The 26,860-nt window shown below is 40.4% G+C and overlaps 2 protein-coding genes across 4 annotated transcripts in view; one reads left to right on the top strand and one right to left on the bottom strand.

Moving 5' to 3' along the window:
• FBXO34 (F-box protein 34) overlaps positions 1 to 25,579 on the top strand; it is a 61,266-nt gene extending 35,687 nt beyond the window's left edge. For all 3 annotated transcript variants that reach the window (XM_036435988.2, XM_036436001.1, XM_036435995.1), the window contains exon 2: positions 22,390 to 25,579. In XM_036435988.2, the coding sequence (XP_036291881.1) occupies positions 22,400 to 24,508 (2,109 nt within the window). In that variant the 5' untranslated portion in view covers positions 22,390 to 22,399 and the 3' untranslated portion in view covers positions 24,509 to 25,579. The remainder of the gene's footprint in view (positions 1 to 22,389) is intronic.
• Positions 18,492 to 26,860, bottom strand: part of ATG14 (autophagy related 14) — a 45,884-nt gene continuing 37,515 nt past the window's right edge. Inside the window, exon 10 of the mRNA XM_045580363.1 lies at positions 18,492 to 18,525. Within this exon, the coding sequence (XP_045436319.1) occupies positions 18,507 to 18,525 (19 nt within the window). The 3' untranslated portion in view covers positions 18,492 to 18,506. The remainder of the gene's footprint in view (positions 18,526 to 26,860) is intronic.

The raw sequence follows: 26,860 nt of genomic DNA, 5'->3' as shown, positions 1-26,860 counted from the left end.
TAGTACCTTAACATGGATTTTTAAAATTTACTTTTACATTAAGGTTCTTCCATAATTGGGTTATTATCTTCATTTAACAGATGATGAAATTGAAGTGGAAGCTTAAAGTGTTAAGTATTGTTAGATGTGAGATTCGGGTTTTTAGAAGAAAACAGTGGTTTACTGTAAATTAGTTCAGAAGAACCAAGTGATTTAGAATCAAGATACTTCAGGCTAGCAGCATCATCAATTCCTTGTTAGTTTTCTTATCTTTAAAACGAAGAGATTGAATCAAGTGATCTCTAAATGCCTCTTTACATGCTCTAAAGTGGTAATGCTTTAAAAGCTTCAGGGGCCCATGAACTTTAATAAAAAAATATTAGATACTTGTTTTCATTTTGAAATTTATCATTTTCTGCAAATCAGCTGTCCCTGGGACTGTCATTATTGAAATCACAAATATTTTTATATCACATAGCAGTTGTTGCAGATGTTTTGAAAATACCATTTATGTTGGTCACAATTTGGAAATTATGATAGTTAATAGACTTGTTCTTAGAAATTACTTTATATATTAAAGAAATAAATGTATTTAATATTAGAACTTTAAAAATATTTGACAATATGTTTTAATGTTATTGGTTTCCTTTGTGCGTGGGTATCTGCTTTAAAAATATTGAGAAAGTGTCTGTATATAGTTTTCATATACTGGCAAAGGAGTTTATGGTATAAAAAGGTAAAATACCCTTGAGCAGTAACTACAAAATGGCCCAAGTTGATTCTAGTTGATGTGAAAGAACTTTCTGGATGCTTGGGGTTGGGGTGGAGCTGTGTGGATTGAGGAGTTGCCCCTGTATCCTTCTCTCTCTCTCTCAGGTTTCCAGTGTGATGGACTTTGATTATGTGGCTTTCCACTAATACTGAGCAAGCTCCTTAGAAGCCAAGTAGTGATGATAGAAATAGATTTATGATCACCTTTATTTTACATATCCTTTATGAAAGAATTAAGTTTCTAAGTAGTTGTTTTGTTTGAGGGACTAGGAAAGACCCTCTTACTTAAGGTTATCCATTGATGATTTTCTAAGTAGGAGGACTATCTTGCCAGGAACAAAAATTACACACATACACACACACACACACACACACACACACACACACACACACACTGTACAAGATATTTCTGAAGCAAAAGATCAGTTGGAAGGCTATATTACCGCTGCTGTTGTGTATGTGTGTGTGTTTGCCTTTATTCCTTTTTGCTTGCTGGGTTCTTGGGTTCTTGATATCTAATGTATGTACTAATTGAGTATGAGGAAAGAAATACTATAGTAACAAATTCTTTATATTAGTGAGAAGTAGGAGTATACACAGAACTCATAGCTTAATTGAAACACAAAGACTGCTGGAGTCCTGGTCCAGCCCTGAGTCTGTTATTCCATTTGTAATGCATTTATCTTTGGGTAGGGTGGGATTTGCATTCCCCAAGTTACAATGAGTTTCCAGATCCTTATCAGTTAGTATTAGGAGTGACTGTTTTTAGTAGTGATAATGAGGTAGCTATTCCCAGGAGATTTAGTCACTGGCAGAGTTGTCAGAACCCTGAAATAGTTTGGGAAAGCTCAGGATGGAAAAAGCAAGCTGTTTCAAAACAAAACAAAAAACTCAGGCTGCTTTTTTTGGGGGAGGATGAGATATAGGATGGTTGGAGGTGGCAAGAAACCAGAAGAACTTCCGTGACGTCTGCAAGCTACGTATTATAGAAGCCGGAAGAGATTAGTATTATTTACCTAAAGCACTCTAGTGTGAGCATGAAGTTTTGAGTGTGGCAAGATTAAATTGGTTAGCAGCCACTAATCTGGAAGTATGTTCTCTGTACACTGGCCAAATTTAATTTAACTTTGAGGGGGGGAAAATTCTTCTGGTAGCAGCTTGTTTTTGTTACCAGTTTGAGAAAAAATTTAGTATTTTATGCCAAAAGGATATTTCACTGGTATTAGGTGCGTGCATGAGGAGTGTTCATGATCAAACAGGCCAAATTACCATGCTGGAATTCACTAATAATGAAGACAAGATCATCTTTGCCAGGACTAGGCAGAGTGAAGATGAGAAATGTAGATCATGCCTTTATGTATGTTTGTCCCATCTCATCTCAATTTTAAGTGCAAAAGGAATCTTTAAGATTAGGGTTTCTTCATGGCTGCCTGCTTGCCTGCCTACCAATATACCAAGCTGTAAAACTTTGTTTAGTTTTCCTTAAATTCAAGAAACGATTCTGTACCAAATTCAAAGAAATCAAATTGATATTAGGGAGGGAGGGAGGGAGGGAGAGAGAGAAACAGAGAAACATGGATTGGTTGTCTCTTCCATGCACCCTGACTGAGGACTGAACCTGCAACCTGGGCATGTACCCTGACCAGGAATTGAACCCATGACCTTTTGTGCATGGGACTACACTCCAGCTGACTGAGCCATTTCCTCACTCATGAGGGAGTGAGTGAAAATATGTGTTAGTAAATGCCATGACTGGCTACATCTGTCTGCAGACTGGCTCAGTTCTCTGTGCACACATTCCTCTTAACCATCCTATGATGACCATCAGCATCATCAAATCTGGAGGTGAACAAGGATATGGCATTTATCTGAACATTTTTGTAAACTTTGACCATAACTACTTTTCTAGCTAGATAAGAGTCAGTGTGAGAGCTCTATAAAGACAGAATAAAACATATTCTATACAGTTGTGTTAGAATAATATATTGTACATTGCAGTTTATATACACTGAGTGGCCAGATTATTATGATCTCTGAACGCATAATAATCTGACCACTCAGTGTATTTGTGTCTCAACTGGGTACCAAAAGTATTCTAGACTTTTGCTGGAGATCAACCACCTATTTGCCCTAAGCTTTCTATCAGCCAGTGCAAAGGGGAAAACTGATCAGGTGCACGATTTATTGTATCTTTGATATCAAATAAATAAGGTACTCAAGAGAAATACACTGAGTGGCCAGATTATGTGTTCAGATATCATAATAATCTGGCCACTCAGTGTACACTGAAGGATTTTAATATAGTGTTGGGAATCATAAAGGTATGAAAGAAATTGAAGTTGTTGCTCCTTTAAGGGAGCATTGTAGAGTTTATTGTGTTTATTTATTAGATTTTCTTATGGGGTTAAATGGAAAGTCTTGCTGATATAAGAAAAGTCTAAACCTATAGAAAATTTTTGTAAGAATTTATTTGAGCCAATCTGACCCTGTGTCTGGAAGCAAGATCTTCTCAACATACTGAGAGTTTGCAGCATCTTTTATGCAACTTTTATCTACCTTCATTTTGAGGGTAGTTACTTTGAAAAAGACATTTCAGAGGTTGTTAACCTGGTTGCACAGAAATAATGGACAGGGCTTGCTTAAGGCAAAGGTAACCTTTTACTAAAGAAGGTATATTCCTGCACCCACCATGACCTGCCCAGATAGGCACTGATGATTAGATCGCCCTGTGAGGTTGAACCTGTTTTTCGTCCACAGTCTCTATATACTAATTTGAAAGAATGTAGGCTAGCAGACAGTGTGACATTTTGTTCTAAACTACTGAGGGAACTCCTGGAGGGTAAGCCATGACCTTTTCCTGGGTTGGGTCAGATTTGGTATCATATGACATAAGAGAATTCCTAAATAATAGTTGGAATTATAAATAATTTTGAATATCAGATAGTAGTAAGATGATTAATAGTGATAATGAGGCAGCAATAAATGTGTACTGAAGAAAAATTGGAAAATACAATAAATGAAAAAGTTTATTGAGAATGTAATCTGAAAAAGGAATCATGAACTAACACATTCTGAACTTTTTCTGCTAGTTTTTTATTTTTTAATGTTTTTTTATATGTTTTTTAAATGGAAGGGAGAGGGACAATTGGAAAAATAGTAGCTACTTGTCCCAGATCTATGGTAATTCCAGTTGTCCATCAGTGGCTTGATTTGTCCACCTTATCCTCTATGAAGCAGGCACTAGTGCATCTTCCAATCTTGTGACTTTGGCTCCGCTCTTAACCTCTTCTGCTCAAATTCAGTGGCCTACCTCCATTAGACTGGATTGTTTAGACTCTCATTATCCATAACTTCACATCAGGCCACCTCATAGTCCACTACGTTCTCCTTTGAGAATTGATGGTTACCTTCTGATTAAGGCCAGAGTAGAAAGGTCATAGGATAACAAGGTGGCAGCTGTTAGAAGAAATTGTCATCTCTCAGAGGGGGATGTGGCCCTTCAGACACTTAAGAAACTCCAGGATCCCTCTTTTGAGGTATGTATATATTTTATGTACATTTTTATAAAAGATTTTTGTAGTTCAAGACAATGAAATAGAAATACTGTAGATATATGATAAAGTTCTATTTGACCAAGTTCTATTTGACACTGTACATGTGAAATAGATTAGATGACCAGTTGAACCTTCTTGTTCAAAGTTGTAAAGATAATTATTTCTAAAGACCAAGTATACAGTAATATTTAATTAACTAAAGTAAACATTTCTACGAAAAGGGCTTCCGGCAACTCCTGCTTATTGCTCCTCTTTAACAGACTCTTCTTCCCTCACCAACTTTTGTGTTTCAAGTAAAGGTGTCATTTCTCCCCCTTCCCCCCCTCCCCCCCACACACACATTTTATAGGGTGAAATCCAGATTAGACTCTTTGTATGTGCTAATGGCTGATTGTTTTTTTTAATCCTTTGTAATTTCTGCTGATCTCTTGTATGGGAAGAAATGTTTCTCTTTTTCAGGATATATGTGGGGTCGGGTGGGGGTAGTTAAGCCTGTTTTTTTCCATATTGCTATATGCTCAGGAGCAATATTGTGAAGATTTTTTTTAACTTTATTCATAAAAAACCTTTCAAGTACAACTATTAAATCATATTGCACCACATATTTAACAAATCACCTTACGGTTTTTTTGTTTTTTTTTTCCAATTCAAAATTGGACTGTCTGGATATCTAAATCCTGTCACTGTCATGCTTGCCATAATCTCTTCCTCAGAAACTGACCTGCATTTACCTTGGCATTACCCACACTATGCATTTGAAATGGGAACTCTGTAAATGAGGGGTCTTGCTGGCATGGTTTGTGGAGAATTATGGTAGAGTTAAAAAAAAAAAAAAAAAAAGCCCACCCTGGCAGGTGACTGTCAAGGAGATAGTGAATGCCTGCTAGTTTGGCCAGCAACCTCAGAGGAGCTCCTTTTCTCAGTCCTGGGTGGTAAAGCAGCCCTAAGGTAATTTATAGCCCTCAGGAGCTGCTGCCATGCCCCTCACATTTCTAAAATGCCCTAAACTAAATGACAGGGTGAATTTTTTGCCTAACTCATCAGCAGTTTCTTTTTTCTATCAAGGCAGTTAGGGGGCTTTTGTTTAAAAAACAAACAAACAAGTTTTAAGGTGAGAAAGTTAAAAATTATATGTACAGTCATGGTCTTGATTACAACTTTTGTTAAAACTGGCTTACTGTTGAAATAGCAGATGGCTGTGATAAAATGGGAACATGTGAACTATGAAAAAGAAACCAATGCAGATGAAATCATAATTTTAAATATCTCTAATATGATTCATGAAATGTTTTTTTCTTTGGGTTAACTATTAATACTGTTTCTTTTTATTCAGCTTTGACAAAGCCAAAGAATAAAAAAAAGGGACACAGAGCAAATGACCAGGGTGACTTTGAAATTTACTTATTCAGAGGTTTTTGAGAAATGGATTTTTCAAAGTCAAAGAATCTTGAAAATAAGACTAACTTGAAAGAGCAAGGCTGATATGGGTTTTTGCTGTCTCTATTCACTGACTTGACAAAAATGGATGATAATTCTCGAGAATACCTGGTCCTCTTGTAATAAAAGGATTATCAGAAGGATACTAGCCACAGATGCCTTAAAATTGCAAGGGCTTTAACATACATCCCTTCATACCCACTCTGCTCCCTTAAAGAAAAAGAGAACAGGCGTCTTTCCTTAGATCCCTTGCACCATTGCCCAAAGTAGGTATATGTGACCTTTTGCCGAGACAGTGTGGAGCATGACTAACAGATCCCAGTGCTTAGCTCAGTGCCAGGCCCCAGTAGGCATTCAGCATTTGTTAAGTGGGGAAATGGATCAATACCTGTTTCCTAACTGGTGCCTCTCAAGTCTATTCTCTGTAAAGGTGCTCCAGGGATCTGTCAAAATTACTGACCCAACCATACTACTTCCCTTTAAAAATCCTTTAATGGGAGACAACCAAGATGGCGGCATAGGGCAGACACCCGAATGCAGCCTACCACAACAAGTTTGAATTTAGAACTGAAAAACGGGGGAAACATCACCCTGAAGCGCTGGACAGCTGGCTGAAGGGAGGCTCTACCATCTGGGAAGGAGAGAAGGCGCGCCGAACCTCAGGAACTGTGAAGGTACAGAAAACTGCGCGCGCGAAAAAGCGGCCACAGAGTTCGCTGCTGGCCTGCTTGCGGATCGAGGAGAGGGTGGGCCGAGTTCGCTACCGGCTTACTCCCTGAGCACGGAGAGGGCGGACAGCTAATGCGTGGCTGGCTTTCTTGTTCAGGAGGAAAACAAAACCACCCTATTGCGCTGATAGACGGCCCCAGACAGGGAGAGGCCAGACTGTCGGGCAGTGGGCAGAGATCTCTCGGAGGTGTGTAAAGCCAGCGGCCATTACTGCGGGACTCAGAAACCAGGCCCTCATAGGGAGGGGCTGAATAAAGCTTGTCTGCACCACCCGAGACTACGCCCCATCCAAGCAGAGCATAGAGGCCCTTCCAGTGGCTAGCTTCCTCGTTCGCTGCCAATAGGACTCTCCTAGGGAGGGGCAGACAGGAATCTAAAGCTTGTCTGCGCCTATACCAAAGAGGTGCGCACGCCTACAACCAATTGTGCGGGATTCAACAAAGCTTGTCTGTGCCACCCCGAGACTCCGCCCATCCAAGCAGAATACAGAAACCCTCCTAGCTGAGACACTTCTGATCCTCATAGCCAATTGGCTTGGAGATCAATGCTTCCCAGTGATACCAACAACAAGCAAGGCTTAACAACAAGACTGCCCACCCATCCCACAAAGGGCTACACCAAGACTGTCCACCTCAGGTAACTGGGAGGCTGACTCACTGAACCATATAGGACACCTTAGCACACAAAGCCACCCTACCAACTCAGGAAAGCTGTGAAAATGCCAAGACAAGGAATTAGATCACAAACAAAAGAAATGGAGGAAAAGAAGAGACTGGATATAGAGTTCAAAACCACCCTTATAAGGTTTTTTAAGAATTTCCTAGAAAAGGTTGATAAGACCTATGAGGAGATGAAAGGGATCAACAAGAACTAATAAGGGATCAACAAGAACTAATAAGGGATCAACAAAAAATAAAGAATACATTGTCTGAAATAAAAAATATTATACAGAGTCCTAAAAACAAAATGGAAGATCGCAAGAATCAAGTCAAAGATTTGGAACATAAAGAGCCAGAAGATACTCCTCCACAAAAGCAAGAAGTCAAGAGAATCCAGAAAGTTGAAGATGATTTAAGAAACCTCTGGGATAACTTCAAGCGAACCAACATCAGAATTATGGGGGTCCTAGAAGATGAGAGAAAGCAAGATATCGAAAACATACTGAAAGAAATAGTGACAGAAAACTTCCCCCACCTGGTGAAAGAATTAGACTTACAAGTCCAGGAAGCGCATAGAACTCCAAACAAAAGGAATCCAAAGAAGACCACACCAAGACACATCATAATTAAAATTCCAAGAGCAAAAGACAAAGAGAGAATATTAAAAGCAGCAAGAGCAAAGCAGGTAGTTACCTATAAAGGAGCAACCATACGATTGTCAGCTGATTTCTCAACAGAAACCATGCAGGCCAGACGAGAATGGCAAGAAATATTCAAGTTAATGAATAGCAAGAACCTACAGCCAAAATAATCTACCCAGCAAAGCTATCACTCAGAATCGAAGGCCAGATAAAGAGCTTCACTAATAAAAAAAATCTAAAGGAGTTCATCACAGCCAAACCAGAATTATATGAATTGCCGAAGGGGGTTCTTTTAGAAGAGAAAGTAATTAAAGATAAAAATTATGAACAACAAATATATAACTATCAACACGTGAATCTAAAAACCAAGGGAATTAAAAAAAAAATCTTATGAACAATATTAACTGGTGAATATAATAGAATCAGAGGTATAGAAGGGGAGTGGACTGACGATTCTTGGGGAAAGGGGGGGAGGGGGGTATAGGAAGAGACTCAACATGAACTGTGCGCCTATGGATGAGGACAATGGGGGTGGGGAAAGGGCAGAGGGTGGGGTGGGAACCTGGTGGAGGGGGGAAAATGAGGACCTTTTGTAATAATATGAACAATAAAGATTTATTAAACAGAATAAAAAATAAATAAAAGTAAAAAAATAATAATAAAATAAAAATCCTTTAATGGTCCTCAGCTACTTAAAGTTCTGCCTCTCAGACATTTTTCTTCTAAATAATTTTTTATATTATAAAATTAACATATACTGTGGTCAGAAACTCAAACAACATTGAAAATAGATGCTTCTAACTCTCCTTCCCAAATATTTAGTTTGTTGGGCATATATTAATACTATATTGACTAGTCTCTCCCATTTACCTTTTAATTTTTATATAAATCATACCCTCCTATATATTAAAAGGCTAATATCCACCAAACAGCAGAACAACTGGTTGCTATGATGCGCACTGACCACCAGGGGACAGGAGCTCAACGCAGGAGCAGCCCCCTGGTGGTCAGTGTGTTTCCACAGGGGGAGCGCTGCTCAGCCAGAAGCTGGGCTCACTACTGGCTAGTGCATCAGTGGTGGGGGCAGTAGGACATCCCTCAAGGGCTCCCAGACTGCAAGAGGGCGCAGGCTGAGGCCCCCCCTCCCCTGTTTGAATTTCATGCTCTGGGCCTCTAGTACCATAATATTCACCTTTTAAAAGTGTACAGTTTACTAGTGTTTAAAAGTTTTGCAACCATACCCATAATTCTAGGACATTTTTATCACCCAAAAAGGAACTCCATACTCATTAGCAGCCATTTCTCTTGTTTCCCACTTGTCCTGTCCTGATTCCAATCCCAGTCTACAACCCCATCTCTATCCCTCCCCACCCTCATACAGATTAGCCCTGGGCAACCACAAATCCTGTTTCCTTTCCATCACTATAGGTTTGCCTGTTTTGAACGTTTTCCTACAGATGTAATCATAACAGTATGTGATCTTTTGTGTCTAGATTTTTTTTTCACTGAAGATGATATTTTCAAGAATCCACATTTTGCTGAAACCGGTTTGGCTCAATGGATAGAGCGTTGGCTTGGGGACTGAAGGGACCCGGGTTCGATTCCGGTCAAGGGCATGTACCTTGGTTGCGGGCATATCCCCAGTGGGGGGTGTGCAAGAGGCAGCTGATCGATGGTTCTCTCCCATTGATGTTTCTAACTATCTCTCTCTCTCTCTCCCTCTCTGTACAAAATCAATAAAATATATTAAAAAAAAAAAGAATCCATATTGTATTGTGTATCCATACTTCATTTCTTTATATGACTAAATAATAACTCATTCTATGTACATACCACAATTTATCCATTCACCCACTGGTGGATATCTGGTTTGTTTTCACCTTTTGGCTGTTTTAAATAGTACTGTTATAAATTTTTGTGTACAAGTATTTGAATAGCTTTTTTCAGTATTTTGGGGTGTATACATTGGAGAAGAACTGCTGGGTCATGTGTTAATTCTGTTTAATGGTTTTTGTTTTATCTTAATTTTCATCTTTTGTCTAGTAAATTTTTCTATTATATCAAATAATTTTGATTGTTTAACTTGAAAACCCCAGATAACATGTAGTTTGCAAATGATGACAGATTTTTGTTTCTTCCCTTTGAATATGCTAATCTTTTTGTAATAATCACTGGTATCTTTATTCTTGGCTCTAATTTAGGAATGTCTTCAATAGTTTGCAATGAGGTTTTTTTTTTTAACCAAGTGTACATGCTAAATATTATTTCTTTTTAAAAATTTGAGATATGCATCTGTTCTTTAAATTGTTAATATTTCAGGAGTATTGGGCTTGCACTACTGTTTCTTGTTTTTTTCGTGGTTACTTCAGTGGATTTTCTTCCCATCCAGATTGTTGGTCACACATACACAAAATCTGAAAAACAATCTAAGAACCAATGTTCTGCACCTTTGATGCTGAGTTGAGTGGTGGTGTAGAGGTGTACATGCTAGAATGTAGCCCAGCATGTTTGTTTACTTCAGTCCTCTCATTCCTTCTTTTTTCCCTCTAAGCTCGACAATTTAAACTCTTGGTATTCAGATTCAAGAAACACACTCCTCTAAATGTTTATAGATATACTCCATAATTGGTGCTGCACCTCCCATCTTATTCCTGATAAAAATCAAAGCTTCAGTGAAGTAGCACATTATCTGTGTTCATAGGGTGCTTATCACCATAGTAACAAGGAGCCAACACATAACCTTGAAGTGGGGCAAAATGCTGGTCCATTGCTTTTCTAAAGGACCTAACACAATCCAAATACCCTTTTATAGATTGGACAAGCATGCCTGCAAAAGGTGTGTCTTAACATCCTCAGCATGCACAAGATAAAGCTGAGATGGTTTGTAGAGGAAGTAAAATCCCCTGAGTTGAGATTTCATAATATTACAGAGACTCCAAAACATATTTAGATTTTTTTACTTTCTGCCTGAGGATAATGGAGTAGCTTCCTATTAATACTCATTTAGTAGTCCCTTCCTCCCCAAATCCACATTGAAGTAGAGAATTAAACGAGGTAAAGGTAAAAAGTGATTTTAATTCTATTAATAAACTAAAAATTAGATAGCCCTCTATATTTTACTAGCTACCTGAAATTTTAGTCATATTTTTTACTAAATCTCCTTAACAGTTGTGTTTAAAGCTAAGACCTGAGGAGATGGTTGGTGGAGAGAGAAATAGATCAGGATTTGCGATTTTTTTTTGCCTGGAACATATTCCCTGATTTTTGTAGGATGTCAAAAATCTGGGGAAGTAGAGATTTGACTAGGTCTGGGGAAGTAGAGAATTAAACGAGGCAAAGGTAAAAAGTGATTTTACATTTGGGTCAGATTGCATAGGCCCACAGGTAATCTTTGGTTTAAATACATTGTGGTTATATTTTAAAGTGCTTTGTGTTAGATCTTGCTCTGAGAAAAGGTTGTTTGGAACCTAAATCTTAAAGATTTTCCTTAACAGTTGTGTTTAAAGCTAAGACCTGAGGAGATGGTTGGTGGAGAGAGAAATAGACCAGGATTTGCGATTTTTTTTTTGCCTGGAACATATTCCCTGATTTTTGTAGGATGTCAAAAATATGACTAAAATTTCAGGTAGCTAGTAAAATATAGAGGGCTATCTAATTTTTAGTTTATTAATAGAATTAAAGAGCTTAGGAAAGTCAAAGTATAATTCATTTTGGACTAACCAAATAGTTTTCTTTATGGATAATGATGATTTAAAAAGCTAAATTTAATTCTTATCAGGAAAACAAGAGAGTTTGAGATGCGGGATAGAAAAATTCCCAATAATACAAACTCTGGGACATTCTGATACTAATTAGAAATCTGAGACCTCCTTAAACAATCAGTATAATTTTTATTCAACAAATATTGTGTCTTAAATATAGATTTAAGTGTTAGATTTTTTAGTGTGTTGGGCCTGGTAGATACAGCAGTGAACAAAACAAAGTCTTCTAGAGCTATGCTCTAGCAGACAAAGATGCACCAACATGGACACATGTCAGGAGGGAGGCAGTGCTGCAGAGAATGTAAAGAAGGGAATAGGGAATTTGGGGAATGGGACTCCTTTAAGTGCGCAATCAAGGAGTGCCTCTCTAAAACTGACATTTGAACAAAAATGAGGAAGGAAGTCAGAGTGACACAGGTAAATATCTGGGGGAAGAAGCAAAGGAAACAGAAAAAAGTGTGAAGGCTCTGAGGTGAGATTGTGCTCTGTATGTTTGAGGAAGGGAAAGAAGCCAGTCTCTCTGGAGCAGAGTAACTACGTAGTAAGCAAAGGGGAGAATGACGGAAAATGAGAAATATTGGGGGCTCATCTTATTGTAGAAGAAACAAATGAGGGTGTGGCCCAGAAAATGATGTGCTGGAACTTTCTGTTTTCTTAAAGGACCATTTAGGCTGCTGAATTTGAGAGTAGGCCATATGGGGAGCAAGAGTAGAATTGAGAGATTGGTAGGAGACTAATGCCGGAGAGAAACGATAATGGCTTAGAACAGAGGAGTAGTAGTAGTGATGGTGGTAAATGGATTCTGAATATATTTTTAAAGGTAGAGCCAGTGGGCTATAGTGATGTGATTTGTGAGAGAAAAAAGGAGATCGTGGAGGATTTAAGTTGGTGTTTTTTTTGTTTTTTTTTAGTAATTGGAAAAGTAGAGTTTAATCATTTTAGTACCAGGAAAGGGGATAATATGAATGGAAGATACAGGCATTCTAATTTCTGAGAATGGAGTTTTGATCCCTATTATGACTCACATAGGCACACCATAGTGTGAGCTAGCTTTGGGAGCCTTGTTTACTCAGTGCAGTGATAAAAGTGGGTTTCTGGTTCTGCATTAGTATGTGAAATCATGGCTAGGTGGCCATCGTATGATTTCTTTATGCTTCTCAAGATAATTCCAACAGTAAGGAAGTGTCCTATTTAGGACATCAAACTTTTTAAGGCATTTTGAGATACATCCTTTTTTAAGACCAAAAAGAAAATTCCACAGTAATTTGACTTTTTTCTGATAAAATTGCCCAATATTTAAGGAGATTCCTTTATTCCTCATTCTATTATATGCTAGGAAAAATAACTTCAGTATTGTTTTTCTTTACCTATGGGCTAGCTTTTATTTTCATGTTATGTTCAATCAAAGAATTTTTTCTCCCCGTTTGACTTGTCTGGTTTTTGTACCTCTACTAATGTTCCTCCCTCTCCTTCCCCATCTTTCCAAATGGAGCATGTCAGAGGCATTTACCTGTAGTTTTGATTTGTGTGTTTCCTGTAGCCATGCAGGAAATAGAGCTGAATGGTATCAGATAGCCAAGACATCCCCTTTTCTCTTTCCATCCAAATTTAGCTTAAGTACAAAAAACTTAAGAAATACTGTACACAGTGATAACAGTGAAGTGACCTCAAGAATAATCTACCAATTTTAAATCTGATTTCTGGGTATTTTTCCTTTTCAGATATTGTCTCAGCCTCCCTTTTAAGTTTTTTTTTTTTGGGGGGGGGGGCGGGAATCTACATAAATACAAGTCAATTCCTGAAGTAAGACATATTGCAGAATGTTTCCATAGAGAAAACTTGGTGAATCTATTTAAACCTTTACTTAAAATGTATTATGTTTTGAATTTTTAGTATGTCAGAAAATGTCAGCGTTTGAAGCAATGGCTACAATCACTACTGATCTTGAGCAGATTTCAGTTTCTGGGCTTTTATCTCCTTTTCAGCACAATGGTTGCAGATTATGAGGTCCAAGAACATTGAGGGGTGTGAGGTTTATGGTGACATGAGGACCACAAGGAGATAAGTAGCAGAGACTGGGGAGAAAGGAGCAGCAAGCTGGCACAAAGGCCCAAGATGCCAATGAGCTTCGGAACAGAAAGAGGGCCAACTGAGATGTTTGTAAATACTTTGTAGATATGAAACATTCCTTTACAGCTCAGGTGCTCTTAGGGTTAGGGAAGATGAGTCTGTTTTCTTCTTCCACTGAGCTATGGTTCATTAGCTACAAGGCCATCTTGCATAGGGAGGGTGAAACGGAGGAGTAGGGCCGAAACCTGTTTGGCTCAGCGGTAGAGCGTCGGTCTGCGGACTGAAAGGTCCCAGGTTCGATTCTGGTCAGGGGCATGTAGGTACATTGGTTGTGGGCACATCCCCGGTAGGGGGTGTGCAAGAGGCAGCTGGTCGATGTTTCTCTCTCATTGACATTTCGAGCTCTCTATCTCTCTCCCTTCCTCTCTGTAAAAAATCAATAAAATATATTTAAAAAAAAAAAAAAGAAAAAAAGAAAAAGGAGGAGTAGGACCCACGACTCACAAATTCCAGCAGTTTGTGCATTATGATTACTGTTCCTTCAGTTGTACTAATGGCCTTTTTCTATAAGATTGGCATAGGAAAGAGGAATAGAGTTAATGACTAGAAATTTTGGGTGAGCGAGTTTTATATAATTTCTAACTCTTATCATGTTTGGCTATGCTGTTTGGTATGTACAGTTTTGCCATATATAAATCTAGCACCTAAATCTGATCTTCGGTGTCAGATTTTCTTTTGTGGTTTAGTTATTAACAATTGAAGTATTTAAGGGTTCTGGGTGTGAACTCTGCATGCATTATAATTTGGAGCCAGGGAAGTTAGGATTTTCTGATGAAGTAATTAATGAAGCATTGTCACTTCAAAAGAAAATTTTGTATATGTAGAAAATTTACAGGAATAATCAAAACTTGATAATAAGACATAGTTTGTTTCTATAACCCTTAAGGATGGAAGTATTTTTAAACTTCTTGGTGTGCTCCTCCTTTCTAGTTTGGGTGTGTAGGAATCTGTTTATCAGAAATTTTGGTAGAGCTGACTTTTTTTTTTTTTTAATCTTTGTAAACATGACCCTAGACAGCTGTGTTTAATATAGTGAAGAGCCATGGGGAGACTTTACACTGTTTCTTGTTAGGACTTAGTATCTATGTATTTTAGTATTTAAAGGATGTGGTTTGGAACTGAAAATGAGAGAGAGAGGTTGCAGAGCTGAATGGCTGCCTATGTAGACTGTTCTGGCCTGGATGTTATTAAGCAACATGAACGTTGTTTTTACTCTAGTTAAACTGACTAGAGTAAAAACAGTATTAAGTATTAAGCTAAATAACTTCGTTACGGAAGTGTTTGTTTGCACATGACTAGTGAATAGGATTTTCTTTAAAATCTGATATTGCATAGGAATGACTTAGGTAATTGAAATGCCGGCGGAGAGGGCGAAGCTATTATGCAAGCCAAACTACTTTTTACTTCTAAGAAAAGTAAACAAGATTAAAGGTGACCACAGTGTCCTCTGCCACCTTCTCCACCTCCCATCTCTGAGAGAGGAGGGTGCTGCTAAGACCAGGAAACCATGGGTGGGTTGAGTTGCTTAATTGAATCAACTTCCTAGGTTGCCCAAAGTATTGATTAGTCAGACACTCATAATGTTTCACTCAAGATGATTCTTGCTGATTGGCTGGTTTCTTTTAAGTCCTTAGGTTTGACAATGATTTCTCTCTAATGAATGTTTGCTATATATAAGGCACTGCGCTGTGTGCTCTCTGAGAGACACAAAACGAATTACTCATACCTTTCAGGAGTTTACAGTGTAGTAGGGGAAGGGAAGACAAGATAGACCATGGTAAGTAGTGTGATGAAAGCTGTGAGCATTGAGTTCTTGAAAATGTTGCATGTGTGAGTTTCCAAAGGCCATTCTCTGTATTACTCAGTATCTTTTAACAGACAATAAAGGATTTTCCTGTTAAATTGTATACTACTAACCATCTGGACCTCCTGAGGAGGCAAAGTTCAGAATTCCCATGAAATAGCTTTAGAGAATATGAGAGGGGAGTGGGGGGGAGGGAAGAAGAAAGGAGAGAGGGAGGGAGGGAGGAAAGTGAACTACCTGGAAAAATTCTGACCCCAATATTTTAGAGCTCACTTTGAGAAACACCATCTTTTCTGACTTAGGCTGTATTCTGTTTTGTTAAGGTGCTTTGTTGGGTTGGATGCATTTTGTCAGTGCTTAGATGCCTATGGAAGGAAGTCTTTTTAATGCCTCTGCCTGTATTCACACCCTTCTGATCTTGGCACTTTTTTCTACTTTACTAGCTGGGAAGCAGTTTCTACCTACTTTTACATTTATATTGCTTTCTATGTGATTATGATATGACTGGTTTAATTCACAGTTCTGTGTAGAGGTTACATGGCACTTAAAAATTTGACCTGCCGAAACCAGTTTGGCTCAGTGGATAGAGCGTCAGTCTGCAGACTGAAAGGTCGCAGGTTCGATTCCGGTCAAGGGAAGGTACCTTGGTTACGGGCACATCCCCAGTAAGGTGTGTGCAAGAGGCAGCTGATTGATGTTTCTCTCTCATCGATGTTTCTAACTCTCTATCCCTCTTCCTCTCTGTGAAAAATAAATTATATATATATATTTATATTTAAATTTGACCCAATTTAAGAAAAATTGACCCAACTTGAAAGATAAAGGCCCTTTGAACAGATGGTACCAGAGTTATTTAATTTTATTTAATAAATTTTATTTGTGTCGTAATCAAATCTAAGATTTTATATGCTGTTTTTGTGGGTTTCTTTTTTTGGTAGCAAGGAAAATATAGATCCAGAAAATTCTTACCTAATTCATATCTTAATTCCACTACTAACTAGCTGTGGGGCTTCAAGTCATTTTAGCTCTGTTATTTACTTCATTTGCAAAAACCTTTGATAGGGAAGGCACCATAGACGATGAGATTTTATATGTACATGTTGCTGGAGTTGCTCATCATTTCTATAATGGTTCAGTGAAGAAGGCAGTCAGAAGATGCCCGCTAGCAGCTTTTACATTTGTAAAGAAATAGTGGATTCATTTACTGTATGCTTTCCCCCCTCTAAAGGTATCCTGGGAAGGGTCTTTCAGGGACTATTCTATTTTTATTATTCTGATTTTTTATAAAGAGCAGCTGTTAATGCTAATGAATGATGACTCCTTTTTTGGAATTAACAGTCCTGTACTTTTAATGTAGTAGAAAGAAACAGAAAGTGCCTTATCTTCTAAATGTTTTGATAGGCTAGGCACCATAGACTATAAGTGACAAAGTAGAAAGCAGGCATCTATCTGCCTTTCATGTTAGGCTTTCTGTTAGCTCAAAGAAATTCTGTCTTTCCCGTTGCTCGTTGATCAAGTTTATCCCTTCTCAGACAACAGTTAGTGTGGCTCCTTAGCTTTGGGATTTATCTAAGCACTTTTTTCCCTAAGCAAAGTTAAATTATCCCCATGTCTTCATGTTGGGATTGTATACTATTTTAGTTCAAGAGTTTTTCCAGCTTTTTTGAGTTGAGAATCAGAAGTTACAGACTAAAAGGAATGCTGGAATTACTTGAAAGCAGGATTTTGGAGGAAAGTTGTTCAAGTATTAATTGATTCATTGTTGTTTCTCACCTTATACTTGGAAAGGATTTAAGGTGATAGGTGCTACAAGACTTTCTCCGCCGCCAAGTTTTGTGAAAGAGTTGCTAAGATTCACTTTCTCACCTTCTAGTTACTCTGCCACTGAGAACTCTGGGTCTGTCTTATCACAATACAGGGCCTCACAGCAGGGTGACCAGGGATCTCCTTCCCTGGCTAACTGGACACAGTTCTTCATTTGACCTTGCTGCAGGGCCTAACAGTGTCTGCGCCTGCCTTTTATGCACATTTTTCTCCAGATTATAACAGTGATACATTGTGAAATTTTTGGAAAAAGACATCTGTAATTTCTATCCAGAAAACCTTTTCCTCATTTTAATGTTTCTATGACAACTGTCTTATTCCTTTCCTCCCATTCTCTTGTGTTAATCTCTTTACTAGGTGGCAACAACTAAAAGTCATCTCAAAAAGACAGCTTCTGACCCCCTGCTCCAGGTCTGCTCAGCTACCTTCGTTACCATCTCACCAAAAGGTACCCTCTCCATCTAGTTGCTGAAGCCATAAGACGAGGACTCAACTCTTACTCCTCTCCTTCAACCTCCATTTATAATTAGTGGCTAAAATCCTGCCTGTTCTTTCTAATTCGTTTACTTGTCATTTTTCCACTCATGACACCTTAGCTCGGACTCTGGTTATTTCTCACCTACCTCAGTTTTCCAAAAGCACCGTCTACTTCAAACCTCTTAGAAATTCATTTATCTCCCTTCAACACTTACTTAGCTTTGAAAATCAGGGCTTCTCGACCTCTTTCTACACCTTCAAGACTGAACGTGGTGCTGATAGCCCCCTCTCCTCTTCTCCTACCTTATAACACAGATCACACTCTGTTGTAATCGCCTGTTCACTTTTCTGTTCCCTTAAAGGTGGCTTTAGGCCTTATTCATATTGTACAGTTGTCTCCAACCCAGAGCATGTAATAAACTTTTCATAATAAATGGATAGAAGGAAATGGGTGGCCGTTAATAGAAAGTTTTAAAGCTGTTGTTAGTTTTATGGTTCTGGATGCCTTAAAAATTGTATCTAAAAGTGATACGATTGGCCTTTGTTCACCTGTTCCCATGGTAATGGTTCTGTGGACGAGCTTCCAGAGTGTGAAGTATGATAGTAGGGCACAGCAGGAGGGGATCTGATAGGCTGGAGCTGATATTGCAGGCTGGCTGGGTGGACTCCACCACCTGGCGTTGCGGGGAAGGGCAGGCTTTCCTGTGGTAACAGCGCTGTAGCAGAGATGAGGCAGCTGTTTAAACTAGGGCAGTTGTGCTAGGGATGAAGAAGAGGGAGCATGTTAGTGAGGGAGCATATTAGTGAGTTGGTGATTGGATGTGGGGTCAGGGTGGAGGAATCAAAGTGACTCAACTTTCTGGACTAGGTACTTGATGTAATCATTAACTAGTTTTGTTGGTTTTTGAGATTCTTTTTGATATCCAGGTGAGTATGTCTGCTAGGCAGGCAATAGGATATGAAGTTTGGAAGAGCACATCAGTGGAGAGTCATCAGTTTGTGGTCATTAAAACTAGAAGAGGTTACTTAGATATATGGCTTGCGTGACAATGGTCTAGAAAAACAAAACTCTGAGCAACACTGTTTAAGGGCAGGAGAAGAAGAGATCTGGAAAAAAAGCACAGTCACAGAAACGGAGGAGTTGAAGTTGAAGAGGAAATTGGGTGATAGGTCATAAAATTTTTTCAGCTTTAAAGAGAATAACAAGAAAACGGGTCTCTGTACCTGTCAGGGTGAGTGCTTCAGGATGGACTGGCTGCTTGACTTTTTGTTGAGCAGTTCCACCTCACCCCCATTGAGGCAGTCCAGCACCCAGCCCAGGTCTGGAACCCATGGCACTCTTAACACCAGATCTAACACATGACCTTTAAAGTTCCATTACAGTTAATCTAGGGTTAAAAACAGATTCTGGACCCAACCCCAGAAATTCTGACTCAATGGGCCCAGGGATCTTAATTTTTTACAAGGACATTTCTGTGTGTCTCAGGAACAGTCTTGTGTAGGTAGGTGTTAAATCTCTGCAGTTTATTTAATTGCAAGAGAGCAGGACTTTATTATAGAGAACTTTAAAAATACAATTGTGATAAAGAGATTGGCAACCATGGAAACCTGGCTGGAGCTTTCTGCAGTGTCTGTTTAAGGGAGGTAGGTGGGGGTGGGAAAAGCGCCACCGTCTGATGTAATCTATTAGAGATGCAGAGTTTTTTTTCATGGATCTTTGCAGCAGATGCCATTGGTGCCCTGCTCATATGGTGTGGTTCACCAGTGATTTCAACCAGAACCCAGAGTTCTGTTTTTTACTCTTAAGTCTTGCCAGGACAGGGTCTTCCAGGCTTGCAAAGGAGCAGAGATGTTAATATCCTGGGCAATCTTCAACCAGCTGGGAACTCAAGCCTAAATGGCCCATCTTCAAGGGACTGATAGAGTTGTCTCCCACCCTCCAGTAGTCTCCCTGATTGCATCACGTGGTTTTTGTTAGCTTTTTCCTTCCATGTTGTATCTGTCCTCCCCTCCCTTTTGTTCCCTGGGATCATCTCCTATTTAATCTGCTATAAAACCTTATCTATTAGTAATATGTCATTTGAGCTGACTTTACAGGTTAATAAATGCAAACAAAATCCTTCTGTTTCTTCTTAATGTCCCCGTCTATCAATTTAGCACCTAAAATAATGTATGGGGGAGGAAGGCAAAGAGAACATATTGTGCGATGCAGAATGGTACACACATTGCTGAAGTTTAAATTTATCCACAGACATTCTGTAATAAGATCATTATGTGAGAATTTATTGGATTTTTTTTAGCAAACTCCATGTCTTTCATTTTACTTAGGAGTTGAAAGAATATGGAAAAAAACAGAAAATTGTTGACACAGAAATAGCTCTAGATGTGCCTTTTTTTCCTTCCCATTTACTATTTATTAGTTTATTTTATTCATATATCTTCTTCTTATTCTTGAGTTATGGGTGGTTCTTTTTAAAAATATATATTTTATTGATTTTTTACAGAGAGGAAGAGAGAGGGATAGAGTTAGAAATATCAATGAGAGAGAAACATCAATCAGCTGCCTACTGGGGATGTGCCCGCAACTAAGGTACATGCCCTTGACCGGAATCAAACCCGGGACCTTTCAGACCCCAGGCTGATACTCTATCCACTGAGCCAAAAAGGTTTTTTAAAAGATACGTATCCCTGAAATAGATCTTTGTTTTTGATCTTTGGCAATTTATATCCCAAATCTGTAAAGATCTTCCCCTTTCTGCATGATAACATTTTAGTAGTTTTCTATTATATATTCTGTAATTTGGTCTTATAAAAGAACCACCCAGCCGAAACTGGTTTGGCTCATAGGATAGAGCATCGGCCTGGGGACTGAAAGGTCCCCGGTTCGATTCCGGTCAAGGGCCATGTATGTTGGTTGCGGGTGCATCCCCAGTTAGGGGTGTACAAGAGGGAGCTGATCGATGATTCTCTCTCATCGATGTTTCTAACTCTGTCCCTCTCTCTTCTCTGTAAAAAAATCAATAAAATATAAAATAAAAAAAATAAAAGATACCTGGTGTGCCTTAAATGCAAGATTTCTGTTTACCTAGCTGGAAGATACTTATATTCACATTTCTTCTTTTAGCTGAGACTGGACTCTAGGAGTTAAAAGTTGAAATGAAAGGTAAACTTGTTCTGGATGATTTCATTCCATTATTAAAGCTGATATCTGAAAGCAGTTACCACAAAGGCTGCCACATTGCAAGCACTCAGTAAAGTTATGGCGTGAATGAGAGGAATATGATGAATTGCCCAGTATGTGTGTCTTAGACTGGTGTCCCCATGAGTCAGAATAGGTGAAAGTCCATGTTCTTAGACTGCTCTTGCCAACCGAGACTGCAGATGTTTATTTCAGTCTGTAGGTTTATTTTGTAGGACACCAGGCATCCCTACAGAACACTTTTTGTATAGAAGTGGGCTATTTTAACATTTAAATGATGAGATCTTTGGATAGATAATCTGGTATTCTGATCTCTCAGTTAATGTTTCATGCAGACTCCGAGAGTAAGTGACTTGTCCAAGGTAAAAATCATTCTGTGTGGTTAATTAGTGATATGGTGAGGACTAGAACTCAGATCTCTGCATGTAATCATCTTTTTGTCTAATTTAAAAATGGCTCTCATCTTTACCCCAGATTAGAGAACAAAAACAAGGCACTTTTTCTGAATTGGTTCTAAATGGCTTTTAGAATTAATAAGGATTAGATGTTCTAGATTTGATTTACAATATTCGCAGGAAAAAAACTGGCAGTGAGGAGCTTATACAAATAGATTATTTAGAAAATGAAGACTAATAGATGGGCAAAGTACATAAGCAAACATCCATATAAACATATGGATATTCAAGTGTGGGAATAGCTTAGAAAACAATATAATAATTTTGATAGACTTTTGCAACCAATAAAATGCTAGTTGCAAATGACTTAGAAATAGTGTTAATCGACTAGGAATTCTGGGTGAGTTTCTTTTCTAGTTTCCTTTCTTCTATACTGCCTTCTGCCTACTGGAATATATTCAGTAGGTTCATATTTCTTTTAAGCACTAATTTTATGTATAGAATATTGACTAAATGTCAGTTTTCTGAAATTCTCTGTCCAGAGTCTAAAATTCGCCTACTTATTTTCTGGCCTATACACCATGGAAAATGGTTAGTTTGCTTTTGTTATTCTTTAAAAATTAAAAACATATTTCTATTGATTTCAGAGAGGAAGAAAAAGGGAGAGATAGAAACATCAAGGATAAGAGAGAATCATTGATTGGCTGCTTCCTGCACACCCTGTACTAGGGATCGAGCCTGCAACCCGGGCATGTGCCCTTGACCGAAATTGAACCCAGGACCTTTCAGTGCACAGGCCAATCCTCTATCCACTGAGCCAAACCGGCTAGGCAGCTTTTGTTATTCTTGATCTGTACATTAAAAACTAGCTGAAATGAGAGTTGGTAAAGATTTAGTGAACTGATAGAAAATATTTCTATTATTTGCTAGAACTATCTGAGTGTAAATAAAAAATAAATAAAAAATTTTAAAAAAATTACCTAAAAACAAAATGAGAATCGTAATCAAATGTGTATTTCTTTCCTGTAGAGCCTCTGTTATGCACCTAAAGCCATATTGGAATCTGCAGAAGAAAGCACAACCTCTTCACATTAGCAAGGAAACTCTGAGAACTTCCATGAGCCACCAAGAGGCTATAAATGACGAAAAATGCAAAGCTAACTACATGAAATCAAGTGTCTTTCCTTCCACCTCTCCTGGAAAAGCATCATCTCGCAAGCCTTTTGGGGTCCTTTCTCCAAATGTTCTGTGCAGCATGAGTGGGAAGAGTCCTGTAGAGAGCAGCTTGAATGTTAAAACCAAGAAGAATGCACCATCTGCCACAATCCACCAGGGCGAAGAAGGGGAAGGGCCGCTTGATATTTGGGCTGTGGTGAAACCGGGAAATACCAAGGAGAAAATCGCATTTTTTGCAGCCCACCAGTGTAGCAATAGGATAGGATCTATGAAAATAAAAAGCTCCTGGGATATTGATGGGAGAGCTACTAAAAGAAGAAAAAAATCAGGGGATCTTAAAGCCAAGATACAGTTAGAAAGGATGAGGGAAATGAACAGCAGGTGCTATGAGCCTGAGCCTTTTGCGTGTGGCATCGAGCACTGCTCTGTGCATTACGTGAGTGACAGTGGGGACAGTGTGTGTGCTGGGAGGCCTCTGTCGGTCATACAGATGGTTGCCTTCCTGGAGCAAAGAGCCAGTGCTGCTCTGCTGGCCAGTTGTGCGAAAAACTGCACCACCTCACCTGCCGGGGGGAGGAGTTCTGGGCAGTCCAGAGGTGGGCCTCCAGCCTCGGAGCCCTTTTCTGCCCCAGGAGCTTGTGAAGAACCCACGGAAAGGGGAAACCCTGAAGTTGGTGATGCCCAGAGTGAGCCGGTCCGCGTCCTCGACATGGTAGCCCGGCTGGAGTCTGAGTGCCTGAAGCGGCAGAGCCAGAGCGAGCCTGGGAGCCTCTCGAGGAACAACAGCTTCCGTCGGAATGTAGGCCGGGTGCTACTTGCAAACGGCACTCAGGCCGATGAAGGCAAAACAAACAAAGGCGCTTTGGAGGCCCCTGCGTCAGTGGACTGTGGCCCGTCAAGAGCTGACCATGGTTCTGCGGAGGGGAAGCAGGCCTGGGGTGGGGCTCCTCCGGGCTGTCCCTCATTGCCAGCAGGGGTGAGTTTCCACGCGGAGAGTGCGGCAACAGAGCCAGCCCAGCACCCTGCTGTGAAAAACAGCAACAGGTGTGACATAGAAATGACAGAGGAGCCTGAGCCACCTTTCCCTCCTCGAACCTGTCCCCAAACCACTGAGCTGCCCACAAAGGCTGTTGATTGTATGAGTCGGGAAGAGCTTGTGCCACAAAATCCTGATCCGCGAAGAAGAGAATCTGTGTGCATTAGCATCACTGTGTCCAAGGTGGAGAGAGACCAGCCTTCTCGTTTAAAGTCCTGTGGAGACCCACTTCCAGGGAGGCTGTTCTTTTTGCTGCCTGGTCAGCAGCAGTCAGACTGTTCCCAGATGAATGAAAGCACAACCCGAGAGTCTCCAGAGGCCAGCCAGCCTGAAGATGCTGCTGAGGGTGACAGTGCATCTGAGGGAAACACTGTTCCAGCCGATTCGCTCGTCCCAGTGCCCGCCCCTCCTGTGGAAAGTACAGTCCCAGTGCTCGAGGCCGCCAGTTGGAAGAAGCAGGTGTCCCATGACTTTCTGGAGACCAGATTTAAAATCCAGCAGCTCTTAGAACCTCAGCAGTACATGGCTTTCCTGCCCCACCACATTATGGTGAAAATCTTCAGGTTACTCCCCACCAAGAGTTTAGTGGCTCTTAAATGTACCTGCTGCTATTTCAAGTTCATCATTGAGTACTACAACATCAGGCCAGCAGATTCTCGCTGGGTTCGAGACCCACGCTATAGAGAGGACCCTTGTAAGCAGTGCAAGAAAAAATACGTGAAGGGGGATGTGTCCCTGTGCCGGTGGCATCCCAAGCCCTATTGCCAGGCATTGCCTTACGGGCCAGGATACTGGATGTGTTGCCATCGCTCTCAGAAAGGCTTCCCTGGCTGTAAGCTGGGGCTTCATGACAATCACTGGGTCCCTGCTTGCCACAGCTTTAATCGGGCAATCCATAAGAAAGCAAAAGGGACTGAAACTGAAGAGGAATACTAAAGTCTCTGGGAGAGGTGACCGAATGGCTGATTTTTAGTACTGGGAACCACCACCTAGACTCACTGCTCAAGTGCGTGTTGCCTCTCAGAGCGTCGCTAGGAGAATCTGTACCGGTTCCTTCAGGACTGCTGTTGCTCGGGCATTTTTTTCATTTACAAGCTGTACAAGAAAACTGGTCTCATTGTTTTACAGTGTCGCCTCCTCTTTGACCCAGGGTGAAAGCCCAGGCTGATTCAGTTGGCTGTGAATAATTATGCCTGTTTTCCCAAACAAATCCATCCTCAGAGGACGAAGACTTGCCATCATCAAGGACGGACAGAAAAGTTCACTGCAGATTGTGCTGGCATCCCCAAAAAGGGGTTCCAGAAATTTCTGAGCACTGGCGGACACCGTATTTGAAATAAGTGAGTAGTGTCCTGTGGAAAGAAGAGCAGCAGTCATGGATGAAAAGGATGCTTATGAAGGAGAGTCAGGCACCTTACCTTAGGCCTTGTATGCTTGATCCTGTGAGATTGATGGTTGTGGATGGAGATGGATTTCATGCCCTGTGGTGTTTACAGTGTATATAATGGTGGTGTTTTCACAGGGCTGTGAAAGTGCACATTAAACCCGAGCGCCTTGACCGTAGATGAGTGCTTTTGGCCCCTCTGTATATAACATGATTAAAATCCATTTGTGTGTAGTGGACACCGATGGAATATCATCACCACAATGCAGCTAGGATAGTGTTGCGGCTATAATTGTGTGTGTGTGTTTTTTTATTGTTTCAAATGTGTATATCCTGTATAAAATATGAATGTTTTGAAAATAAACTATGAATGTTTCCTGTATAATATATGAATGTTTCTGATAAGAAATTCTAAATAGCTAAGAGTACCTGTTGAAAAGATACCAAATAATGGTTTAACTGGACAACCTTAAAATTAGCATAGAGAACAATCCTACGTTATATTTTAGTGATTCAACAAGATTGAGAGATTATATAGTAAGATTATAACATTCTTGTCTACTTTATTCTGTCTGGTTACAAATTTTTTTTAATTTCAATAAAAACATGCATCTTAAATGGGACCTGAGTTGCAGATTTTTTCCCCTCCCTTTTTCAAGTAACAAAAAAGGATATTGAAAATTGAGTTGTAAGAATTAAAATTATTTAAATTATTGTATGGGGGGAGGGAGAATTTTTTTCTGCTGTTGAAAAGAGACCATCTGTATATAAAAAGCCAGTGACCGTAATGCTGGAACGACCGGTTACTATGACACCCACTGCAGCCAGCGAACCGGCGATCAGGGGTGGAGCCAGCTGGCCAACCCCCTCCCCTCGCAGCCCTTTCCCCTAGCCAGCCCTGCCCCTGATCAGCCTGCAGCCCTCTGCCCCTGGTTGGCCCCTCTCCTGATCACCCCCACCCCCCAATTCCAATAGGGGTGGGGCTGTCTGGCCAACCTCCTGCAGCCCCTCCCCTACCGGGCCCCACCCCAGATAGTCCCCCCCACACTCTAATCAGGGGAATGGCCAGCCAGCCAACCCCCCACAGCCCCTCGCCCAGGCCGCAGGCCCCCTTCGGTCTCCCCACCCCATTTTGGGATGGGGCCAGCTGGCCCACAGCCTCTCCCCACGGCCAGCCCCACCCCTGATTAGCCCCTACCACCCCCTTCAGCCTGTGGCCCCTCACCCCAGCCAGCTCCACCCCCGATTGGCCCTCCCAGACACCAACCGGGGGTGGGGCTGGCCGGCCAACCTCCCTCCGTCTCTTCCGACCCTGATCCATCTTATTTGAGGCCAGGCTGACCTGACCCCACCTATGCATGAATTCGTGCACTGGGCCTCTGGTTTTAACATAACAAACTTACATTTTTACAACACTTACTTTGAGTTCGTCATCTGCCCATCAACCACTGTATTTCCTGTTGGATGAGGTATTATCTGACATTCTTACAACTTGTCTGGGCTTAATTAGTTAATTGTTCAGAAGCCAGTCAGATGTATTTAGGCCTGTGATCATGTACTGCTAGTTGGGGCTGGGAAGTTTGGGCCCCAGACAGCAGCTGTGGAGGATCTAAAAATTGGTTGGCTTGAAATCACCCACCAAAAAAACCTTCCAACCTCTGTAAGCTCCAGGCTATGGAAAAGTGAGAAATGACCCAGGGGAGGGGCTGATCGGGAAGTGATGAGTGAGGGCTGTACTGTGATGGTCCCAAAAGAGAACGATGGAAAGGCTGAGTAGGTGTTGGCCAGGTCTGCCAAGCAGCACCGGAGCCAGGTGGAGCAGGAGCCACCTGTGGCGGAGACTTTGGTTTCTCTGCCCTTATCCTTAGGCAGTTTCTGTTCCTCCCTGAACTAAAGTGTTTCTT

This window comes from Pipistrellus kuhlii, unplaced genomic scaffold (assembly GCF_014108245.1).
Source record: "Pipistrellus kuhlii isolate mPipKuh1 unplaced genomic scaffold, mPipKuh1.p scaffold_m20_p_1, whole genome shotgun sequence".
Classification (NCBI taxonomy): Eukaryota; Metazoa; Chordata; class Mammalia; order Chiroptera; family Vespertilionidae; genus Pipistrellus; species Pipistrellus kuhlii.
Note: the sequence above shows the minus strand (reverse complement) of the source record. Positions and strands in the feature narration are given on the sequence as shown.